The sequence below is a fragment of the Petromyzon marinus genome, chromosome 6 (assembly GCF_048934315.1).
Source record: "Petromyzon marinus isolate PM22_M1 ecotype Great Lakes invasive population chromosome 6, UKy_Petmar_22M1.pri1.0, whole genome shotgun sequence".
NCBI lineage: Eukaryota > Metazoa > Chordata > Hyperoartia > Petromyzontiformes > Petromyzontidae > Petromyzon > Petromyzon marinus.
The window spans coordinates 5235540-5254509 of NC_133672.1; the positions used below are offsets into that span (position 1 = coordinate 5235540).

The following is an 18970-nucleotide window of genomic DNA, read 5'->3' on the forward strand; positions in this document are numbered from 1 at the left end:
GAACCACATGACTTCATATTTCACATTGTACATACATAATGACGTCACGTCTGTACATATGTTATGACGTCACATGTCCAGTGGCCCATTTCTTAAGTCTTAACGGGTCAGATGTAGCTCGTGAGCCACCAGTGGAAAAAACCCTGACTTAGGCCCCCCTGCCACCTCTATGACTAATGATTAATTACTCGCTGATGGACTCCAGTCGCTCGCTCACAAGCGGTCAGTCGCCTCCTGATCACTCTTCTATTATACTCCCATGGTTACTGTTCCCATGAATGGCACTCATTGACTCCTCCATTCATGTTGAGGACTGGGTCTATCAGACTTTGATCTCACCCACACTGTGTTCAACCACCGCACTGTAGGTCAAACCACTTTTTTGCTTTTCTGAGACATCTTTCCCAAAGTTCTTACATTTTCTAAATGTGATTTTTTGTTTGTTTTGATCTGCTATTATCTATTACATTCGGTCGTGCTGTTTGCTGCTGACCACTTTGTGCTTTGAGCCAAATTATTAACATAATCAACAAAACACCTTCCCCCAGGTTTCCACATTTCTGAGCGCCCACTGGAACAATGCCGAGTTTGCGGAGAAGTACGGCGCGCAGTTCTCCCAGCTGAGCGCGGCATCGCGCGAGCTGTTCGGCAACCACGTGGCATTCGCCGTGGCACTGCGGGAGGGCTTCAGGTCGGCGCTGCTGCAGCTGTCGCACAACCGTGCCCTCAAGGTGACCTTCACGGCTCGACCACTCCGTGGCCACGACGTGCGCCCCCACATTGTCGTGGTGCGAGCTGTGACTGAGTGCTGCAGGTTGCTGAATTCTGTACTGATTGGTTGATTGGTGGAGTGTGTGGTTTAACCACTCGCCCCCTTTGCCATTCAATGATTTGTCTTGATTTAAGGTCACTGTTCTACTCGAGTGTTTTTTTTATTACGTTGTGGAGAATGTAGCTGTCTGTAATCGCTGGAAGCGGTCATACGAACTCCAAAAAAATATTTATTACTGATACATTTTGATGTATTGTGATGTTTGGCTTAAACCCTTAATTTGCTGCAAGTAGCCTGTCTTGACAAGCTGCCCTTTTCCATCCTACACAGGTTCACCAACCATTACGCCTGCTTCCTCAATACATCTACAACACTTTCTTGCCACCCTCCATAGACAGCAGCAATGAAATAATGTATATAAGACGCAAGTAATAGCTCCCTCCTCTCCCAGCCTGTGATTCGGTACATTTTCTCTTTTTTTTACCTTCTAGTTTCTAATTTTCTTTTTCATTTCTTCCATTATCCTTAAGTTAAGAATCTCATATAATATTTAGGCAATTGATTTTCACACAATGACACGTTGAACACATTGTGAGCGTACAAATAGATTTTTTTGTGTATCCGTTCTCAGGTTTGTTTTCAGGTTGTATCGCATGCTGCAGAGGAGCCTCTTCTGTACGTTAATTTCAGTATCTGAAGAATCTCGCAGCACGTGTAACGAAACGTTGGACACCATGCCAGACAACATGCGGCGCTACATGGCACAACCGCGCCAACCTGCACAGTAATGGGTTTCTATCGATGAATCTTTTACATGCCTAGCACGTTGTACATTTTTCCGTGCGTATGTGTGTGTGGCTTGTGTGTTGTAGGTCTGTGAGATATTTGCGCAGTACACAGACCGACTGATCCGTGCCATAGGCTCCGAGGGCACTGGTGGCGACCCCTTCAGCCAGCTCAAGACCACACTTGAGCCCATCGTTTTTCTATCTGGACTGGAGATGGCCAGCACGTTCGAACACTTTTACAGGTGAGGCTGAACACCAACGGTAGTCCCTTCCGCACTCGTTTTCTACGAATAATTTTCCTTGAAGAATAGTTCTCTCTCTATGTGCCACGTCTTTTCTCAAATACGACGGCGGTCGTGGCCTTCCATTTAGCTGCGTCCATGACATTACTCTCTCTAGCATGTATGAATTGAGGAATGGCGAATGTGTAGAAAACAACAGCCCACTTTACAATTGGCAGCCGCCCAGACATCTTGCAGGAAACCCCCGAGAAGCCATACCCAGCCCGACGCAGCATTAAGCCCCACCAATCACCTCCCTGCTGACCACAGACGTGTTAACAGAGGTGAGACTTTGCTTGCCAACAATTTTTGTTGTTATCCGATTAGTCGAGTTTTTTTTAACCAATAATATAATCGGTCTAGCAAACGATAACTAAAATAAACGCAGAGCCCAGCGCGAGCTCAATGTCTCTTGCTCAACCGCCGTCCCCCTCTGTGCTGCCTCGACTCTCGCTTGTGCTCAGGTTCTACCTTGCGGAACGCCTGCTGACGCTGGGCCCCCACTACGCGGAGGTGGAGGCCGTGATGGAGCTGGCTCTCTGCTTCCCGGCCAAGTTCCCCCAGCGCCTGCTCCAAGACGTCGCCGAGTCCACCAGCGCCATGACCGACTTCCAGCAGCACCAGCTGGAGCAGTTCGACCGCCGCATGGCCGCGCTGTCCGACGAGGTGCCCTCTCGCGCCCTCGGTGACTGCGAATTCAATAAGGAGGTGGGCCCGGGCGGCTCAGAGGTCAGATCGCTCAGCTGGCGGGCGGCACTGAGACCTGAGTTCAACACTAGGCAGCCACTTGTGACGAATCCGGGATCTCAAGTGACTGCACACAAAAAAAACCCATAACAGCAACTTTGGTTCTGGACTTAATTTGGCTAAATTCCTGCTTTGAGACTAAAACAAATCTCCGTTTGATGGTCATGCGGTGAACATTACTCAGTAGCAGAGATGGTGGAACAAGTGATGCCACCTATTCTGTGGACCAGAGGTCACTTGAAATGATTTCAGAGGGTAGGTCCATGATATCCGCTGCCATGTGCTTAACAGGGAGGGTCGCACTGCTCTGCCAGAAATCTAAATTTATACTTAATGTCGTCACATTACTATGACAACAAATTTATGATAACATTTGGGAAATATTTTTTTGTATAAAAAAGCATAAAACAAGAATTAGGTTGCAGTGCTATCTGCTTGGTATTTAAAATGTGTGGCGACTGTATATTAATCTATTGATCGGGTAGTGCTATCGTTTGGGTGTTTTGAGTCGGCATTAAAGATCAAATCCTAGTCGGGTGTCATCTCAATATGGTGTGTTGAGTTCTTCCTCCAGAATTGTATTGACAAAGGGCCGTATTTTCATGAAAAATGTCAGGAAATGGAAGAGGATGAGCGGGAGGACGAGGTGGACCCAGACAACTGCGCAGGGCTGCGGGCGATGGTGCTGTCTCCTGCGTGCTGGGCGAGCATAATCCAGCCGAGTTGCAGCCTCAGCAACCCGGCCGCGACCCTCCCACATGCCCTGCAGTACTTCCTCCACCACTATGAACAGTTCTTCACTGACAGTGAGCCCCCTTCAGTCAACGCACACACATGGGCAAACTTCTCCCACTGTTCAACCGAGCCTCGTCGGGGCCATGCCCTGGGCCAGCCCAGCGCAGATCAGCAGGTGCCGGATAGTTTCTCCACTGCAGAACCCGAGTCGTCCCGCTGACATCACATGCAATGAAACTGGTCCAGGATTCATATCGGTGACATGGGTGACGCTGTATACCCACAGCGTACTGACATCACATGCGAGCGACGCGTCATTAGCCCCTCCTGTGGCCCTGCCTGGCCCCCGAAGCAGTGTCAGATGACTTGCAAGGTCAGCTAATCACTCTTTGGTTGCTTGGCTCAAAGATACCCCCATTTAAGGCCATAATTAACTTTTTGGTCGATTGGTCATTAACTTAGACTGTTGGAGCGGGTACTTTTAGCGATTTCTTGTGAACGCATGGTACAAAAGTTGATGGTGTTTTTCAATGTTTGCTTTTGAAATTTGTATTTGAGTAATATGAAGGCATTGTAATGCAACCATGACGTAACACCATGTTTAAGTTGTGAAAAATCTCCTTGCAGTTTGCTTAACACTAACTTTAATATTAACGCTTGATGTGTGGACTTTGTATCACGTAACCTTTGAAAACCAGACTCATTTTTGTCTTGGCGGTGACTAAGAGTTACTTGAGCAAATATAACCGAATCTTTATGGAGTGCCAATGAAATGTAGCGATCCTCGACCATGCGCCGTATGCAATGCATGACATTTGAAAACGTGTGCCAAACCCGCGCCTCACCCCGAGCAGGCCAGAAGACGCTGGCTGCATTCCAGCAGCAGCCCAAGCGGTTGCAGTGGACTTGGCTGGGCCACGCAGAGCTCCAGACACCTAGCGGGACGCTGCTGCAGGTTACCACGCTCCAGATGTACATCCTGCTGCAGTTCAACGATGGCAACGTGAGTTCCCGTTTTAAAGAACGACGACATCCGGCTAAATTGTGTCTGGCTCCGGTGCGCTAATTCCTAGTTGTAGACGCCGGCGATATAGAAATTAAGCAGATGACGATTCACTGCCCACCCCAACCCCTCCCCCCCCCCCCATCAGTGATTCGATAAACATTTGCAATTCAGGGGTCACAATTTGGTGAAATAATATATTTGTTTTGTCTTGTTTTCTCCTGTTGAATGACCAACAACGTTTGGCCACAGGTGTCATTGTGTCACTTGTACAAATATTCAGATGCAGTCCCTAAAAATCACACCAGCAACTAGGATGTAGAAATTCTGGTCGTATTCAACGTTTTTGGAACTCTGATCGCCAATTCGGAGGCAGATTATTTTGGCCAAACAAGCAACGTAAAAAAATGACTCGTTTTGCAAACGTTATCACGCAGTGTCACTGGAGAAACTGGAAACTGACTTTGTGCAAGTGCCACGTTTTCCCATTCTTCACACTCGTGTGACACTTGAACAATCGACACAAATCGTAAAACCGATGATGGATTCTCTTTTAAAATGCGGTTTTAGAGAAGAATGTTAGGTGTGCCAATGTTTTGGGGCTGCAGCGCGTGTTGCTTGACATGATGCCGACGTTTCCGCTCACATGCCTGGGGAGCTGCTTTTGGAACTGGAACGTCGGTCATCGTGCCAAACAACACGGCGCAACCCGTAAAACACCATCGGAGAGCTACACAGACCAATCGTGACAACCTACACGGAAGAATGTTTGTGGCTTTTTGCATGAACACTTACTGTTACGCTTCAACTGTCTCATGAGCAGGAGGTGTCCATTGAGAAGATACAGAAGGACACCCACGTGACATCGTACCTGCTCAAGCAGTGCCTCCAGGCTTTGGCCGATGCCCCCTTTCTACAATTGCTCGGATCGCTGGATGGCGACAGCCTGAAGGGTACTCAAGTCACACTCAGACGCTTGGCGTTATGGCCCTAACAATCAGAGCAGTTCACTTTTTCTGTTCGAATAAGTGCCGTGAAGTGATGAAATCGGTTCCAAGTGCCTGGATCAAGTGTCGTATCGCAACACTGAGAGATGGCGTAGGCTTGATGGTGACTGGTACCGGGATGCTTTCAACACTTAGGAAGTTGACCGCGCGCACCGACTCCAGTGTCACGGGCTGTTCGCGGCGCGTGTTTCCCGATGACAGGTTCCCTGAAGCTGCTTGAGGAGGCGCTGCAGGCTCTGCCGCGGCGGGAACGGCTGAGCCTGCTGCCCTCGCCGTGCTACTCGAGCAGCGAGCAGCTGGTGACGCGCGCCCTCGAGAAGCGCAGGAACGTCATCTCGTGCGCTGTCGTGCACCTACTCAAGCGGGAGAAGCAGCTCCACTTCGACAACCTCGTGTTCAGAGTGAGCGCGCCGCTTTTGGAGCGCGCGGGGGAACGCGACGGCGTTGCGCCAAATGTTTTAGAGAAAAAAAATCTAAAGTAAAAAAATAACTGCATAATTAATTCTTAACTTATTCTCCCCATCTTAAAATAAACTTCCCCCCCCCCTATATTTTAAAGGCAAATTTGGGATGCGTGTTATTATACGCTTGTGATCAGATTTTGTATATCTTTATTGACACAGGGCATATGTTTGGATTGCATCCTTCTGGTTTGTCCGAGAGCATGGCAAGTACTGTAGAAGCTCCTGTAGAAGCTCAGGGCACGTGGAGCGAAACAGTTGTACACAATTAAAGATGCTCTGAGAAAAATAGATGTAAAAATAACGATAAGGCATGATGATGGCTTGGTGAGGCCGTCATCCAGGAGTGGATCACTCGTAGCCGATGACGATGATGATCGGCATCCTCTACCGGCAAGTGCTCACGTCCGAGTGTCCATCCACCGCCGTTAACTTGACCACCGCTTGCGTGTGCGGCTGCGCTGCCCTTCCAAGGTGGTGAACGCTTGTCAGAAGGGGCGTCTGGGCGGGCGGCCCGTGCCGCGCTTCGTGTGCGGCGTGGCGGACGTGAGCTGGTGCGTGGAGCGTCTCCTGCGTCAGGGCTACGTGTCATTCCGCGACGACATGCCCCACATCCTGCGGCACACGTCCGACACCGACTCTGCCAACTCCACCAACCGGCGCACTTTCTGCAACTGGCTTTCTCTGGAGCCCAGCAAGGACTCAGGTGGTGCCTCACGGGATAAGGGAATAATGCAAGCCAGTAAAATTAGCGGCTCTTGTCTTGTACTTGCCTTCCTAGGGCTGTGTGTTCCCGGGTGCTGTCCAACAGGAAGATTTGTGAATGGCATCATTTAACAGTAGCAAAAATGTAAAAGCACTCGATACCAACGTTCAAAATGTAACTTTCAAAAAATGTCCTCCTGTTCAGAAAGCGGCGTGGCAGCGGCGGACGAGAGGGAGTGCGGGCGGCCCTTGTCATCACTGGCTTCGTCGGCGAGCCCCGTGCGCACACGCACGCTCACGCCGGCCGAGGTTTGGCCGCTCATGGAGGATGCGACGCGCCAGCTGGTGGACGTGCTGGGCATGGAGGCGGGCGTGGCCGAGCACCTGCTCGTGCACTGTGGCTGGAACGTGGACGAGGCGGTGCAGCAGTACCTGGACTCGCGCGACAAGCTGCTCTCCGAGGCCGGTATCGAGGGCCCGCCGGCACGCGACCCCACCGACGGCGCCGCCGCCGACCAGCAGCCCACGTGCCCCATTTGCCTGGGCGTGACCGGGGAGGTGGAGCTGCTGGCACCGTTGTACTGCACGCACCGCTGCTGCAAGGTGAGAGGACGAGACGGCACGCAGGTGTGGGCACAGTAGTAGCAGTCCCTTAATGTACACTTTGAATTTGAGCTACTTGACTGGTTGCTGTGATCGCACTCAGAGGAAGACATGGATTACAGTACACATGGATTACAATTTAGAGACCGGCAGATTGTTAAGAACATTAAGTGGGCTTGGACAGGACGCGTTGCTCAGAGGGATGACAACTGGTGGTCAAGACTAACGATGGAGTGGCAGCCAAAGGAGGGAACACACCACCAGTGATAATATCCCCAGTGGAGATGTAGCAGCAAAGATATCTTGTGTGCAGGTACTAGGCGGTACTAGGTGGATTGTAGTATTGCAAGACCATTAAACAGATCGTGGCTAATGACGATGATGACCGGCTGTGCCACCCTGTAGTCATGCTGGAGAGCCTATCTGAAGACCAGCATCGATCAGAACATGCTCGCCAAGTGCACCTGCCCCATCATGGACTGCCCCGCACAGCCCACGGGCGCCTTCATCAGGACAATGATGGAGGACGACAGTGACCGTCTGGAGTTGGTAAGGATGCTGGATCAGCCCCGCTGGTTGACCTTCGATCATCATCTCTATAATGACCATCCACCTCTCTCAGTCTACCACCAGATAGAGTATCGACCGCTACTGAGAGGCAAAACCCCAACGGTCACGGCATGCGCTTGTCCATATGGCCGGTGCGTATGGCGACCGAGCGTGTCTGCTTGCGTCTGGCAGTACAAGCGGGCGCTGCTGCGGGGCTACGTGGAGAGCTGCTCGAACCTGGCGTGGTGCGCCAACCCGCAGGGCTGCGACCGCGTGCTCTGCAAGGACGGCACGGGCGGGCACGCCGCCACCTGCGCCAAGTGCCACTGGAGCACCTGCTTCTCTTGCAGCTTCTTGGAGGTGACCTTTCTCGAGCGACGAACCAACATAGACGTGCAGAATGTTCCTTTTGTATTTTACGGATATTTGTCCACTGCTGGATGAATACCTCCCCCATATACTATGTCGGTTAAGTTGATTGTTTGATAATACTTTACCACGCTGGTCAGCGAAGGACTGGTGATGTGGGAGGACATGGGCTGGTTCTGATATCACACTGTTGATGTAACCCGTGGTCGGGAATCTAACTCATTAACTGGGTTCGGAGCATCGCGCGCCAACCACCGCACGCACCACTGTTCTACCCCCACAACTTTTTTTGTTGCATGTGTGACGCTCCCCCCCCCCCGTTCAGGCTCACTGCCCCGCGAGCTGCAACCAGATCGCGTGGTGGGTGGACGAGGGTGGCTACTACGAGGGCATGAGCTCGGACGCGCTCAGCAAACACCTGGCCAAGCTCATCTCCAAGCCCTGCCCCAGCTGCCACGCGCAGATCGAGAAAAACGAGGGCTGCCTACAGTGAGTGGGAGCTGCGTTCAAAATCGATCGCAAACGGCGGCCACGTGGCGCGTGGCGAGCCCACCGAAATTTTAAACGAATCGGAACACCATGGCCCCGTTTTGAGCCGTGAAATGAAGTTGCCCACTTTGCCTTTTTTTCAGCATGACCTGTGCCAAGTGTAACCACAGCTTCTGTTGGCGGTGCCTCAAGGCGTGGGCCCCGACACACACCGAGTACTACAACTGCTCCACCACGGTGAGGGCTTTATTAGAGTTATGTATGCATGTATGTTGAAATTATTTTGCACCGTACGTCGCCAGCTGTGCTAATCGGGGGGTGCCTTAACAGCTGATCTAATCAAGTCCAAGCCTGATGTTTGTTTCACTCCTATTGCAATTAATTGCGACCAAAAAGAGATGGATTTCAGAATTAGTATTGTGGCAAATAAAACTAAATATTAAATAATTTTGAAATGTGACCTGTTTGCTCTTTTCTGAAGCACTATCTTAGCCATATCTATGTATACATAGTTGTGTTATGTCATGTTCATGTGTAATTGAGAATTATTTGATTTCACTGTTTGCACTATTTTAAAATAAAAAAAATTGGATCAATGACAGTGATTTTTTTTTTTTTACAGAATAGGTCATAAAATGAGAGTATTGTAAAATAAAATATACTAAAAGGATGAAATCATTAAATTATTTAAATTGCATCCAGGTGAGATATCTTAACACCTTGTACTTTTTTGCAGGTGAGCAAGGCAGCCAAGAGGGAAAAGCAGTTCCAGGAGTACAACGAGATGTGCATATTCTACCACCAGGCGAAAGTAAGTGCTGATGGACCGTTGCACAGCTCCAGAGTGAAGCACAGACAGACACGCAGCAGTTTGTGGCATCGCTGTGTGAGCTGTCGTAAAAACGGCCCCCGGATGAAAATGACAATGCATTGCTTCATTAACTCAACATTCTTTTCGGGTATAACATAATGATGATGATGATTGATGACGATCACAATGATGACGATGATGGTGTGGATGACGATGGTGTCGATGATGATGATAATGCTGATTAGCACACGTAGTATAACTACTTGCTAGTATGTTATATCCCTTTCGAACCACATGGTGTGTTGCTTCTCACAGGATTTTGCACTGAAGATGAAGAGCCGGGTGGAGTCACTGGACCAGACGATTCCTGGGCGTACGGTTATGTTTGTGTTAGATGCCTGCGAGGCCCTGGCTAAAGCTCAAAAGGTCAGTGAGCCGCTGATGTCCTTGGGCGTTGGTCAACAGCTCCAAAGGGCCATTCCCAGTGTTCGTCGGGAATGGCCCTTTAGTGTTGGCGGCATGCTCTGTTTTTGTCTAAATTCTTTTTACTTAATTGGTTGCGTGTAAGGCTAGATTTTAAATGTTCTCTCGTGCTAGATCTTCCAGTCTTAACACGCACTATTCAATGCCTCTACCACCCAAGCATAAGAATATATTTAAATCGGCAAATCGTTCCGTGCCGACTGAATAACAGTTCCTTGTGTGTTGGCATTCAGACTCTGGCGTACAGCAGCGTGTACAAGTATTACAGCCAGGACACGACGAAGCTGGGCTTTCTGGAGCAACAGACGGACAACCTAGAGACACACGCTGGGGCACTGCAAGCCCTGCTCGGTACAGCCCTCGGCCCCTTGCCCCCCCCCCCTCTCTCCACTTATTTGACGATGAATAGGAAAAGTTTTGCAGAAACCGAAAGCGATGATGATAATTAATAATGGCCCATTAAGTTAATTTCAGAAGTTATTCTATGACATCACCTTCCAGGGCCGTCATTTTCTCAGACAAGATAATTTTCTCAGACAGGAAATGTATTCGTGGAAATGTATTTGTCTCGTGGCATGATGCCGCGAGCACGTTTGGAATATAATTGGGGTGTAAGCAGAGTTGCAGAGGTACCACACTCTGCTGATACCACGTAGTGCAGCCCCACAGGATCCTACGACAACTTGCTATGCATGGTGGTGACCCATCCAAGCACTATCAGGTTACGGAATTGGGTGCATTCCAGACGATTTGATCATTGATCACAGACATGACAATAGTGCGCTACAAATCACCGATATGCCCACCTACGCGCACACATGTGACCTCATCCATGCGCATGTGTGTGCGTGTGTGTTTCTGTGCGTACGCAAACAGAGGAGACAGTGCTGCAAGGCTCGGACCTGGCGTCGGCCGTGCGTGCGCTCCGCTCCCAGCACATGCAGCACGGCTTGCAGCTCATCGGAATGATCCACGAACGCCTGGGAACGCTGCTTGGTGGCTCTATGCAGGTACCCACGTGGCTGCTCCTGCACCAATGGCCCTGTTGTTGGAGTAGACTCTTTTGCAGTGTGTTGCCCTTTTTTTTCCCCACTGGGTTTTCCAGCACTGATTTGAATATCGCCGATGATGTAACATTATTTTCAGTGGCATAGCTGGTGGAAAACTGCTGCCTTTGCCGTGTGGAACAGAGGTCACATTCGGGGATCTCGGAAGCAATTTTGTGATATCCGCTGTTCTGTAACATGAAGGGCTGCGCTGCTTTGCTAGAGATCATAGATACTTAATCTGATAAAATTAAATCTACAGCATAATCTGTATAACATTGGAGACAAAGATAAAAAATAAAGAGGGAGAAATGTAAACTTAAAAAATATATTTTTTTTCATTCGCCAATGTTCAGTAAGTTACCATTTTCCAAAACATACTTTTTTAATCTCTTAACAGCTTGCAGGCGTGCTGTGATGTACCGATTGATTTCTGGAATTTTCATGATTCTCACTAATTCAATGGGATTCACTGTGCAGCTTTTTTGTTTACTTAATCACTGCATACAAATTTCCTTGAATAAAACCATGTGGACATTTACATTTTTCTCATGTTTGCAAGGAGGATACTTTTTTGGACTTGACAAAAAGAATCTTAATGAGACACTTTTGCCCAGAGCCTGCTTGTACCTGTTTGTTGGAGAGAGTATGCATGCGTGTGGGTATGTCTATGCAAATTAGAGTAGTGTGTCAAATGAGGTGATGCATCCAGCAATTTCAGGACCTTGTGATCTCTACCAGTTTGTGAGTGCACACTGGGTAAAATCTCATGTGTACCATCATAGGACTTCCAGGTGGGAATGGCGCAGTCTGCCACCCTACAGGACACAGAAGGAGTGGTGAAGCTATCAACCAAAGAGTACAGCCTTTTTACTGTTTAATTAAACACACACACACACACCCATACAAAAACACCGATACATTTTCATACTACAATTTTTAATGCCTAGACCCCTAAGGTGGTAGGGTAGGTGGGTGAGAGCTCCTAACGCTCCCATTCTGTTTTCGCAGCCCGATGCCGCGAAGGAGCTCCGATGAGAACATGGACGAGGACGGAGAGGATTACCCCTGGGAGGCCGGTGGCGCGTCACTGTTTTCGCGATTCCACAACGGCAAGGAGAACAACCGCCAAGACGACATGGACGAGGAGCTGGACTCGGACGGAGAGACGGACGGCTCGGCGGGCAGCGGCAACATGGACAGCGACCCCTGCTCCGGAGATGACGACGAGTACGGCTGTACGCAAGGCTGAAAGCCCCCGGCTTTCTCACGCGCGGCAACAAATGGCGCGCGCCGTGCTTTGTCGTGCGTCCAATCGTGCACCAGTATTTGTGATCTCGCTGGGGTCTTCAACGGGATCAAAGTGTGCAGTTACGGCAAGCAAGCAAGAATTGTACACGTCGGTTTTCTGTTGTAGAACATTTTTGATCAGATATTGAAAATGATCACCAATGTTTGCATTCTCTTTGGCTGTGACCCATCCGTGCAGCCACATTGGTTTCGTTGTAAAAGTGGCACTATGTATTTACCATCATGGTTACTCTGAACTTTGAGAATAATTGTCATAATGACCATCAGGATGACAAGATATTTGGTGTTTTCTTGGACAGTTTTCCAACGTTGAAAGATTATTTTGCGCCTCATTTACAGAGCACAAAAACCTAACAACTTTAGCTGATGTAATTGTAACACTTTCAAATTGGTTTTCCATTATGAGCAATGGTTAAGGATTTTGTAACGCTTACCATAGTTACACTTTTTGCTAATTATGATACAATGACACCTTAATCTGCTTCAGCTTCCTCCATTAGTGATTTTAAATACATTTGAAATGCTTATGAATTACCATGGCGTGTATTTGATATGGCAAATACATTATTACTGTTCAGACATACCATGTGACACTAATTGTGTTTCCAAAAAATATATATAAAAAACAAAGTTGGTATACAGAAGATTTTCCTTTTGATCAAAAAATAAATAATTAAAAGTTGATGTGATTATTTCATTGTGTGCAGTCATAGCACAAAAATAAAGATGTGATGTTTTGCACTTAACAAATATTTTTGACTGCGGATTGTTTCTACTTGCATCATTATGGCGCAAGGCTATCATGAAGGCACTATGTTTACAGCCTGCAGTACGATAGTTTGTTGCTGAATGTAATCCCAGATGAGTAATTTGCAGGTAATGTCAGGTGTTAATGCTAAACACGTAGAATCCGTAACAAAAAAAATGTAGTTGTGCAGCATTACGGGGTAATAAACATTCTTTGCCTCCACAGAAATATTTTGTAGTATGTTAGCTTTGAAACCAGGGAAAGCTCCCAGACCGTATAGGGTAACTGGAGATCTAAACATTTTATCTCGTGCTCAATCAAATTATGGATCTGTTGAGTAAATGTTTATACGTCAAATGAATTCAGTGTCGTTATGGAATGGTATCTGCGTCCATTATAATATGGGACAAAGGGGAGAACTGATTTGAAGAAATACCCATTTGCCTATCGCACCGATTTAGATTATGAAGACAGCAGAGAACCAATATGGAGAATGTTAGGGCAATCGGTTAACTAAGTGAAGAAGCTGGATTTCTCCATGGACCACATACAATCAGATTTTAAAAAGAAAAATGTATAACACTGAAATGGAATTCTCTTAAGTGGATAATTATGCAGACATCCATGGTATCTGTATTACCTTATTTTTGCATCCATAGCCACGCATACCAACGCTTAGTGATGTGATCGAAAATTCATTCCATTCTCGTTAGTGTTGGCAAGTTATTTCTGCACATCGACGCTTAAAACTAAATTAAATTTCTCATATAAACTATGACTTGGTACATATGTAGTGAGCGACTTCTGAGACACGTCGAGTAGAAGGCTTCTTATTTATCAATGTATAAATATGTATATTCCAAATGAAGTCACTTTATTTCTTGGCACGGCGTATTTTACGGTTATTACACCCGCAGTATTAACCGGGGCGGCCTGCCGGTGTCGAACCGCAAACCCGCGCAACAAGCGGCGAATCGTCAGTGAACCCACCCCGGGAGTCGCCGTTTGTCGTCATTGCGACGTCGTGACGTCGGCTGCACGTCGTGACGTCGGCTGCACGTCGTGACGTCGGCTGCACGTCGTGACGTCGGCTGCACGTCGTGACGTCGGCTGCACGTCGTGACGTCGGCTGCACGTCGTGACGTCGGCTGCACGTCGTGACGTCGGCTGCACGTCGTGACGTCGGCTGCACGTCGTGACGTCGGCTGCACGTCGTGACGTCGGCTGCACGTCGTGACGTCGGCTGCACGTCGTGACGTCATTTCCTTTGCTTTGGTGAAGAAAGAAGGCAGCAATGGAGTCACTGCTGGTTTACGGGTGCGATGGCAGAAGCCGCCCGCTGTGTCTCTCGCATGGCTCCACTGTCGGGGCGCTTCGGGAGGGAGCCGCGGGTCTCCAGGTGAGCCCGACACATTGTAGTTACGTTGTAATTAATAGCTTCATTGTATGTATGACCAGATGTTAGGCCGCAGGCTTCGAGTTAGCCCCCAGGCTTCGAGTAGGGCCCCGGCCTGGCTTTGAGTTGAGGGAGAAACGGCTGCGGTTACTGCTGCTCATGCGTTGTGATTAGTAGCATCGCTGTTACTATTGTTGTGAGAGTGCAGTGTTTGGTGAGGCAGACTCAACATCTTTGGTCCTCCACCGGTGGGGAAGAAGTACCGGGTTTGGGTTCGTTTCGGGCCGAGTAAAATGTAGGGAAGGGTCAGGCAACGGCGGGAGCCAAAGCTGGGACACTCCGCGTTGATCACAAATCGTTTGCCGTGCTGAGCTCGTGGTGGAAATTCCACATTACGGTGGCGGATTCCAGTGTACCCATTGGACGAGCAGTGGCTTTACTTCCCACGGGGCTGAGTCTCGTTGACTCCGGACGTGCACGGAGCTGAGTCGCCGAAATTAAACAAAAAGCATACCCACCCGGATGTTTCTCGACCTCTTGTGGTGGTTGTGAGGTGTGGAACAGCAGCGTCGTGGATCTGAACCCGGCAAATCGAGTTAAGATTCCTGGCCACGGTCACTATTGGTGGCCAGTGATATCAGAACCGACTAGGCCTCCCCAATGTCGGTTTAGCCTTAAATTATAGTCATGAATTTGAACATGTTTGTCGTAGCTCTGGCCACACTACCGCATGGTGCGCCCTTTCGGCCTTAATTGGTATTTTGGAATGATGGTTGCACACAGAAGTTGCCTCAACAGTCTGTTAAAGCAACACCGATGGTGTCTGTCTTTGTTGTGCGATGAAGGGTTTGCCCAGCGATGATGTATTCGTTCTGTGCAATGGGAGGCTGGCGAGGGACGAGGACGTCGTGGTGCCAGGTTGCTGCTACCGGCTGCACGCCAAGCTGCTCGGCGGCAAGGGAGGTGAGTGTGAGCGGTGTGCAGCCACTGCATCAGCAGCAGAGAGAGAGACGTGATGCCAGGATTCACATCTTGAGAGCTCTAATGAATATCATCACCTGGGTTTATACGAGCCATTGTTGGTGAAGAAAACATGGGCGCGTTTGCTGCAAGATTTGCACGAACATTCAACACGCAAAATGGGCCCCGTGGACGTAGACGCTATTGCTGCTTGTTGCAGAGGTTCGTTCCGAGTCCAGTGCCTGTCCATAAACATTCATGCTGTCTGCTTCACAGTGGATGTTGAAGATCCCGTGACGTCTGAAAAACTTGACTGTGTTTCCCCAAGTTCAACTAATAAACCCCAACAACGCCATTACCACATTGTTTAAAAGTCACGAAGAACAATTATTACATTTCTGACTGCTCTGCGCTGTTGCTGTGTCTCCGCTTCTCAGGGTTTGGCTCGATGCTGCGTGCGCTGGGAGCTCAGATCGAGAAGACGACAAACCGCGAGGCCTGCCGGGACCTGAGCGGCCGCCGCTTACGTGACGTCAACAGCGAGAAAGCGTAAGGCATACTGTACCTCGTAGCAGGCCTCTGACTGCACTTTTGGATGGGCCACGTAAATAAAATGTGTGTACTGGCAGGTCAAATATCATGTCACGTGTACACGTGACATCACAAAGTCATAGCATCTGTACACGTGATCACTAAAATGCACTTCTTAAGTCTCCAGGTTTCTGATCTGATATTTTATTTTGCTTTCCTCTTAGTAATCTTTATACTTTGTCGATTGCTTTCTCCTATATATATTTTCATCTCACCAATGTGCAGCTCTTAGGTTCTGTGTGGGCCACACCGTGGGCCACCAGTTGAAAAACTCTTCCTTATTACTATAAGTGCCCTTAAATTTCAGACTTTTGTCTCTTACCAGTGGACTGTGTATTAATTTTATATAAGATATGTTGCATTATATTTAAGTTTAGTTTTCCAAAATAGGCAGTGGTCATTTTAAATACGCTGTTTTGCTGAAGAACTACGAATACAATACTAGTAGGTGAAGTAGTAAAATATTTTGCTAAAAATAACACATGATTGCCATTAAGTGGAAAAAACTTGACGGACGTGTATAAATGCTGCCAAGAGTGAGTTTGTAACTGAGCTTAGATCCATGGCAAAACATCGTGTGACATTACATGTATGAGATGATGTCCTAGCACTGCTATTCTGGTATCATGGGTTCAATTCCTGAGTAAGCACTTCACCTCACAAGTAACAATTTGAATCTCGGTGGCATGAGCCTCACCCTAGTGTGGTGGTGTCTACATGAGCAAGGGGAGACACGGTGAGCAGGCATGCACGGTGCTGAACACACCACCTTCCTTGCGCCCATGTTGGCCGTAACCAGAATTTTTTAAACAATTTCCTCAATGGTTCATAAGTCTAAACGGAGGCTCTCTCTGTCCGTGTTCAATGTGGGCATCCTCCCCTCGCCATTGGGCAGCATGGCAGAGTGGCTAAAGCAGCAGACAGACCGCGAAGCGGAGCGTGCTGAACGACGCCGCCAGCGGCTGGAGCGCCGCCTGAGCCAACCCAAGTACCACTACAGTGACCCCGTGTACGAGCAGCAGCTGCACGACATGGCCGAGCGTCTGGACGACTCCGTGATCAAAGGTGGCCGCACTGCAGAACGCTACACAGAATCATGCCACCAGCTGTGACTGAAACATTCTCAAGAGTAGACAATGATGGGTGCTGAGTGTCTTACATATTGGTTGTGCAGGCATGCAGATGGCAGGCAGCAGCGCAGTGAGGCCTGACGATGTCCGCAAAAAGAGGCCCTCTTCTGAGGCCACCAAGAGCTCCGGCAAGAAGAAGTGCCTCTGGTTAGCAATGCATTTAGTCATCCGCCTTGATCAATCCACTGCTGGTTGAAGGCCTGTAGTTGTGCCACGCTTGGCGTTATTTGTGTACACGCCTAATAATCTGCACTGTGTGTGGTGATGGCCAGGCTGGGAGTGGAAGGACTGGGAAACACCAGCAGCTCAGGCTCCGACAGCGACAGTCGGTCAAGCGCCTCGAGCCCTCCGCCTACAGCGAGCAGGAGCAGCAGCTCTGTAGAGGCGCGCCGCTCCGCCACCACTACCAGCAGCAGCAGCGGGGACGAGGGTCAGATCGGCAGAAGGGCAGCACCATGTGACGCCGCAACAGCTGCCAGGACATCTGTCCAAGACACCTCTGGTAGCGAAGCCAGCCCCTCGACAGGAGGGGAGAAGCTGGAAGCTGCAACTCCAAGCTCGATGGAGATGGGAGAGGGTGACAAAGGCGGCAAGAGTGAGAGCACCAGTGGGGTCAGTAGTGAGGAGAGAAAGGGAGGGGAGGTAAGAGATGTCAGTCCTCAGCCGGGCAAGGCTGTAAACATCGAGAATCCAGAACTAGAGACCCCAGTCGACAGTGCAACCACCTCTGGAAGCACCCTGCCACCGAGTACAGCACCAGCAGAGAGTGTGACTGCTGCCGAATCCACTCCCCCACCAAACACAGCAGTAGCAGAGGTGAGTGAAATTTTTTTTAAATCAAACTTTGAGTTAAAAACGTATACACATACTTGTATCAAGGCAGAGGAATAGCAGTCATTAATTAACATTATAGGCCACGTTCTGCTGACATCAGTTTACACCTGCCCAGTTACCTTTAAATACATTTTGCTGGAACACATTGATCCTGAAGGCCAGGAAGCTAATCGACCTGGGTTTTTTTTTATTTTGAGTGAACCTACAGTTAATGTGAGGATATATATAGTTTGTTGACTACTGCAGTACTGTGCATGTCCACACCTCAGTTTTGCAGCTCAAGGTCTTCAAAGCTACAATTTGTGTGCTGGGTTCCGAAAGAGTTCCAACAGCGCACTTGCAGCAAGGTGACACGGGCATAATATTAACCACTCCATGGGTTTTCCATCTGACAGGTCACTGCGGAGGTGGATTTGATGGCATTGAGCTCTGTGGAAGAGCTGGAGGCACTGGGGTTGGAGTGTCTCAAAGCTGTCCTCATGGCACGTGGCATGAAATGCGGTGGCACGCTGCACGAAAGGGCAGCACGGCTCTACTCTGTGCGTGGTGTGGACCCTGCACAAATCGACCCAGCTCTTCTGGCCAAACCAGCCAAGCCAGGCAAATCGGGAAAGTCAGGCCAAGGGGGCCAGGCCAACAAAGGCAAAGGGAAGTGATGAGTAGCCTTGTTTTGGATATTGTTTATGTACTGGAGGGTTGTACTAGATAAAAAAAAACTAATAATTCACAGTTTAAGGTAATGTGTGTAGGCTAATGGGAACACTTGAGCTACATTTTATATTTTTGTCATCTCCCCCACAATGGCCAAACAATGAACTCCATGAATGTTTTCATCCACTTAATTGGCCTACTCAAAGCCTCTTTTCTGGACCATTTTATATCGTGGGTTATTTTTTCCAAAACATCCCTCAAGTGTGTAGATATTACATTCAAGCTTGTAATAAGATTAAATTTGTTCTGTAAAGTGAGTCAAAATTGTACTTTAATATTTCATACTATTAAATATCCGGTCTTTCAATTGTTTGCCTTGTTTTTTTTTCAAAGTTCAGTCATCTCACGATTATCCAGGCTAATAGGGGAATAGGTGCCCTGGATAAAACAACCTGGATTAAAATACATGTAAGTGTTTAAAGATAATTGCCTACATAGAA

The 18970-nt window shown here is 48.5% G+C and overlaps 2 protein-coding genes across 3 annotated transcripts in view; both read left to right on the forward strand.

The window, feature by feature from the left end:
• LOC116939769 (cullin-9-like) overlaps positions 1–12912 on the forward strand; it is a 37045-nt gene extending 24133 nt beyond the window's left edge. The window contains exons 21-39 of one of the 2 annotated variants that reach the window (XM_076064577.1): positions 549–731; positions 1645–1802; positions 2306–2549; positions 3205–3394; positions 4178–4326; positions 5150–5279; positions 5535–5734; positions 6269–6500; positions 6705–7102; positions 7508–7651; positions 7844–8011; positions 8346–8509; positions 8653–8746; positions 9246–9320; positions 9636–9746; positions 10037–10154; positions 10680–10813; positions 11635–11708; positions 11861–12912. In XM_076064577.1, coding sequence (XP_075920692.1) covers positions 549–731; positions 1645–1802; positions 2306–2549; positions 3205–3394; positions 4178–4326; positions 5150–5279; positions 5535–5734; positions 6269–6500; positions 6705–7102; positions 7508–7651; positions 7844–8011; positions 8346–8509; positions 8653–8746; positions 9246–9320; positions 9636–9746; positions 10037–10154; positions 10680–10813; positions 11635–11708; positions 11861–12101 — 3207 coding nt within the window. In that variant the 3' untranslated portion in view covers positions 12102–12912. The remainder of the gene's footprint in view (positions 1–548; positions 732–1644; positions 1803–2305; positions 2550–3204; positions 3395–4177; positions 4327–5149; positions 5280–5534; positions 5735–6268; positions 6501–6704; positions 7103–7507; positions 7652–7843; positions 8012–8345; positions 8510–8652; positions 8747–9245; positions 9321–9635; positions 9747–10036; positions 10155–10679; positions 10814–11634; positions 11709–11860) is intronic. The other variant, XM_076064582.1, reaches the window with a different exon arrangement.
• Positions 12913–14149: 1237 nt separating this feature from the next.
• On the forward strand, positions 14150–18837 carry SDE2 (spliceosome associated SDE2). Its single transcript, XM_032948611.2, has 7 exons — positions 14150–14307; positions 15150–15267; positions 15702–15813; positions 16751–16920; positions 17030–17132; positions 17258–17801; positions 18215–18837. Exons 1-7 carry the CDS (start codon positions 14203–14205, stop codon positions 18473–18475), a joined length of 1413 nt encoding a protein of 470 aa, XP_032804502.2. The 5' UTR covers positions 14150–14202; the 3' UTR covers positions 18476–18837.
• Positions 18838–18970: the final 133 nt, after the last annotated feature.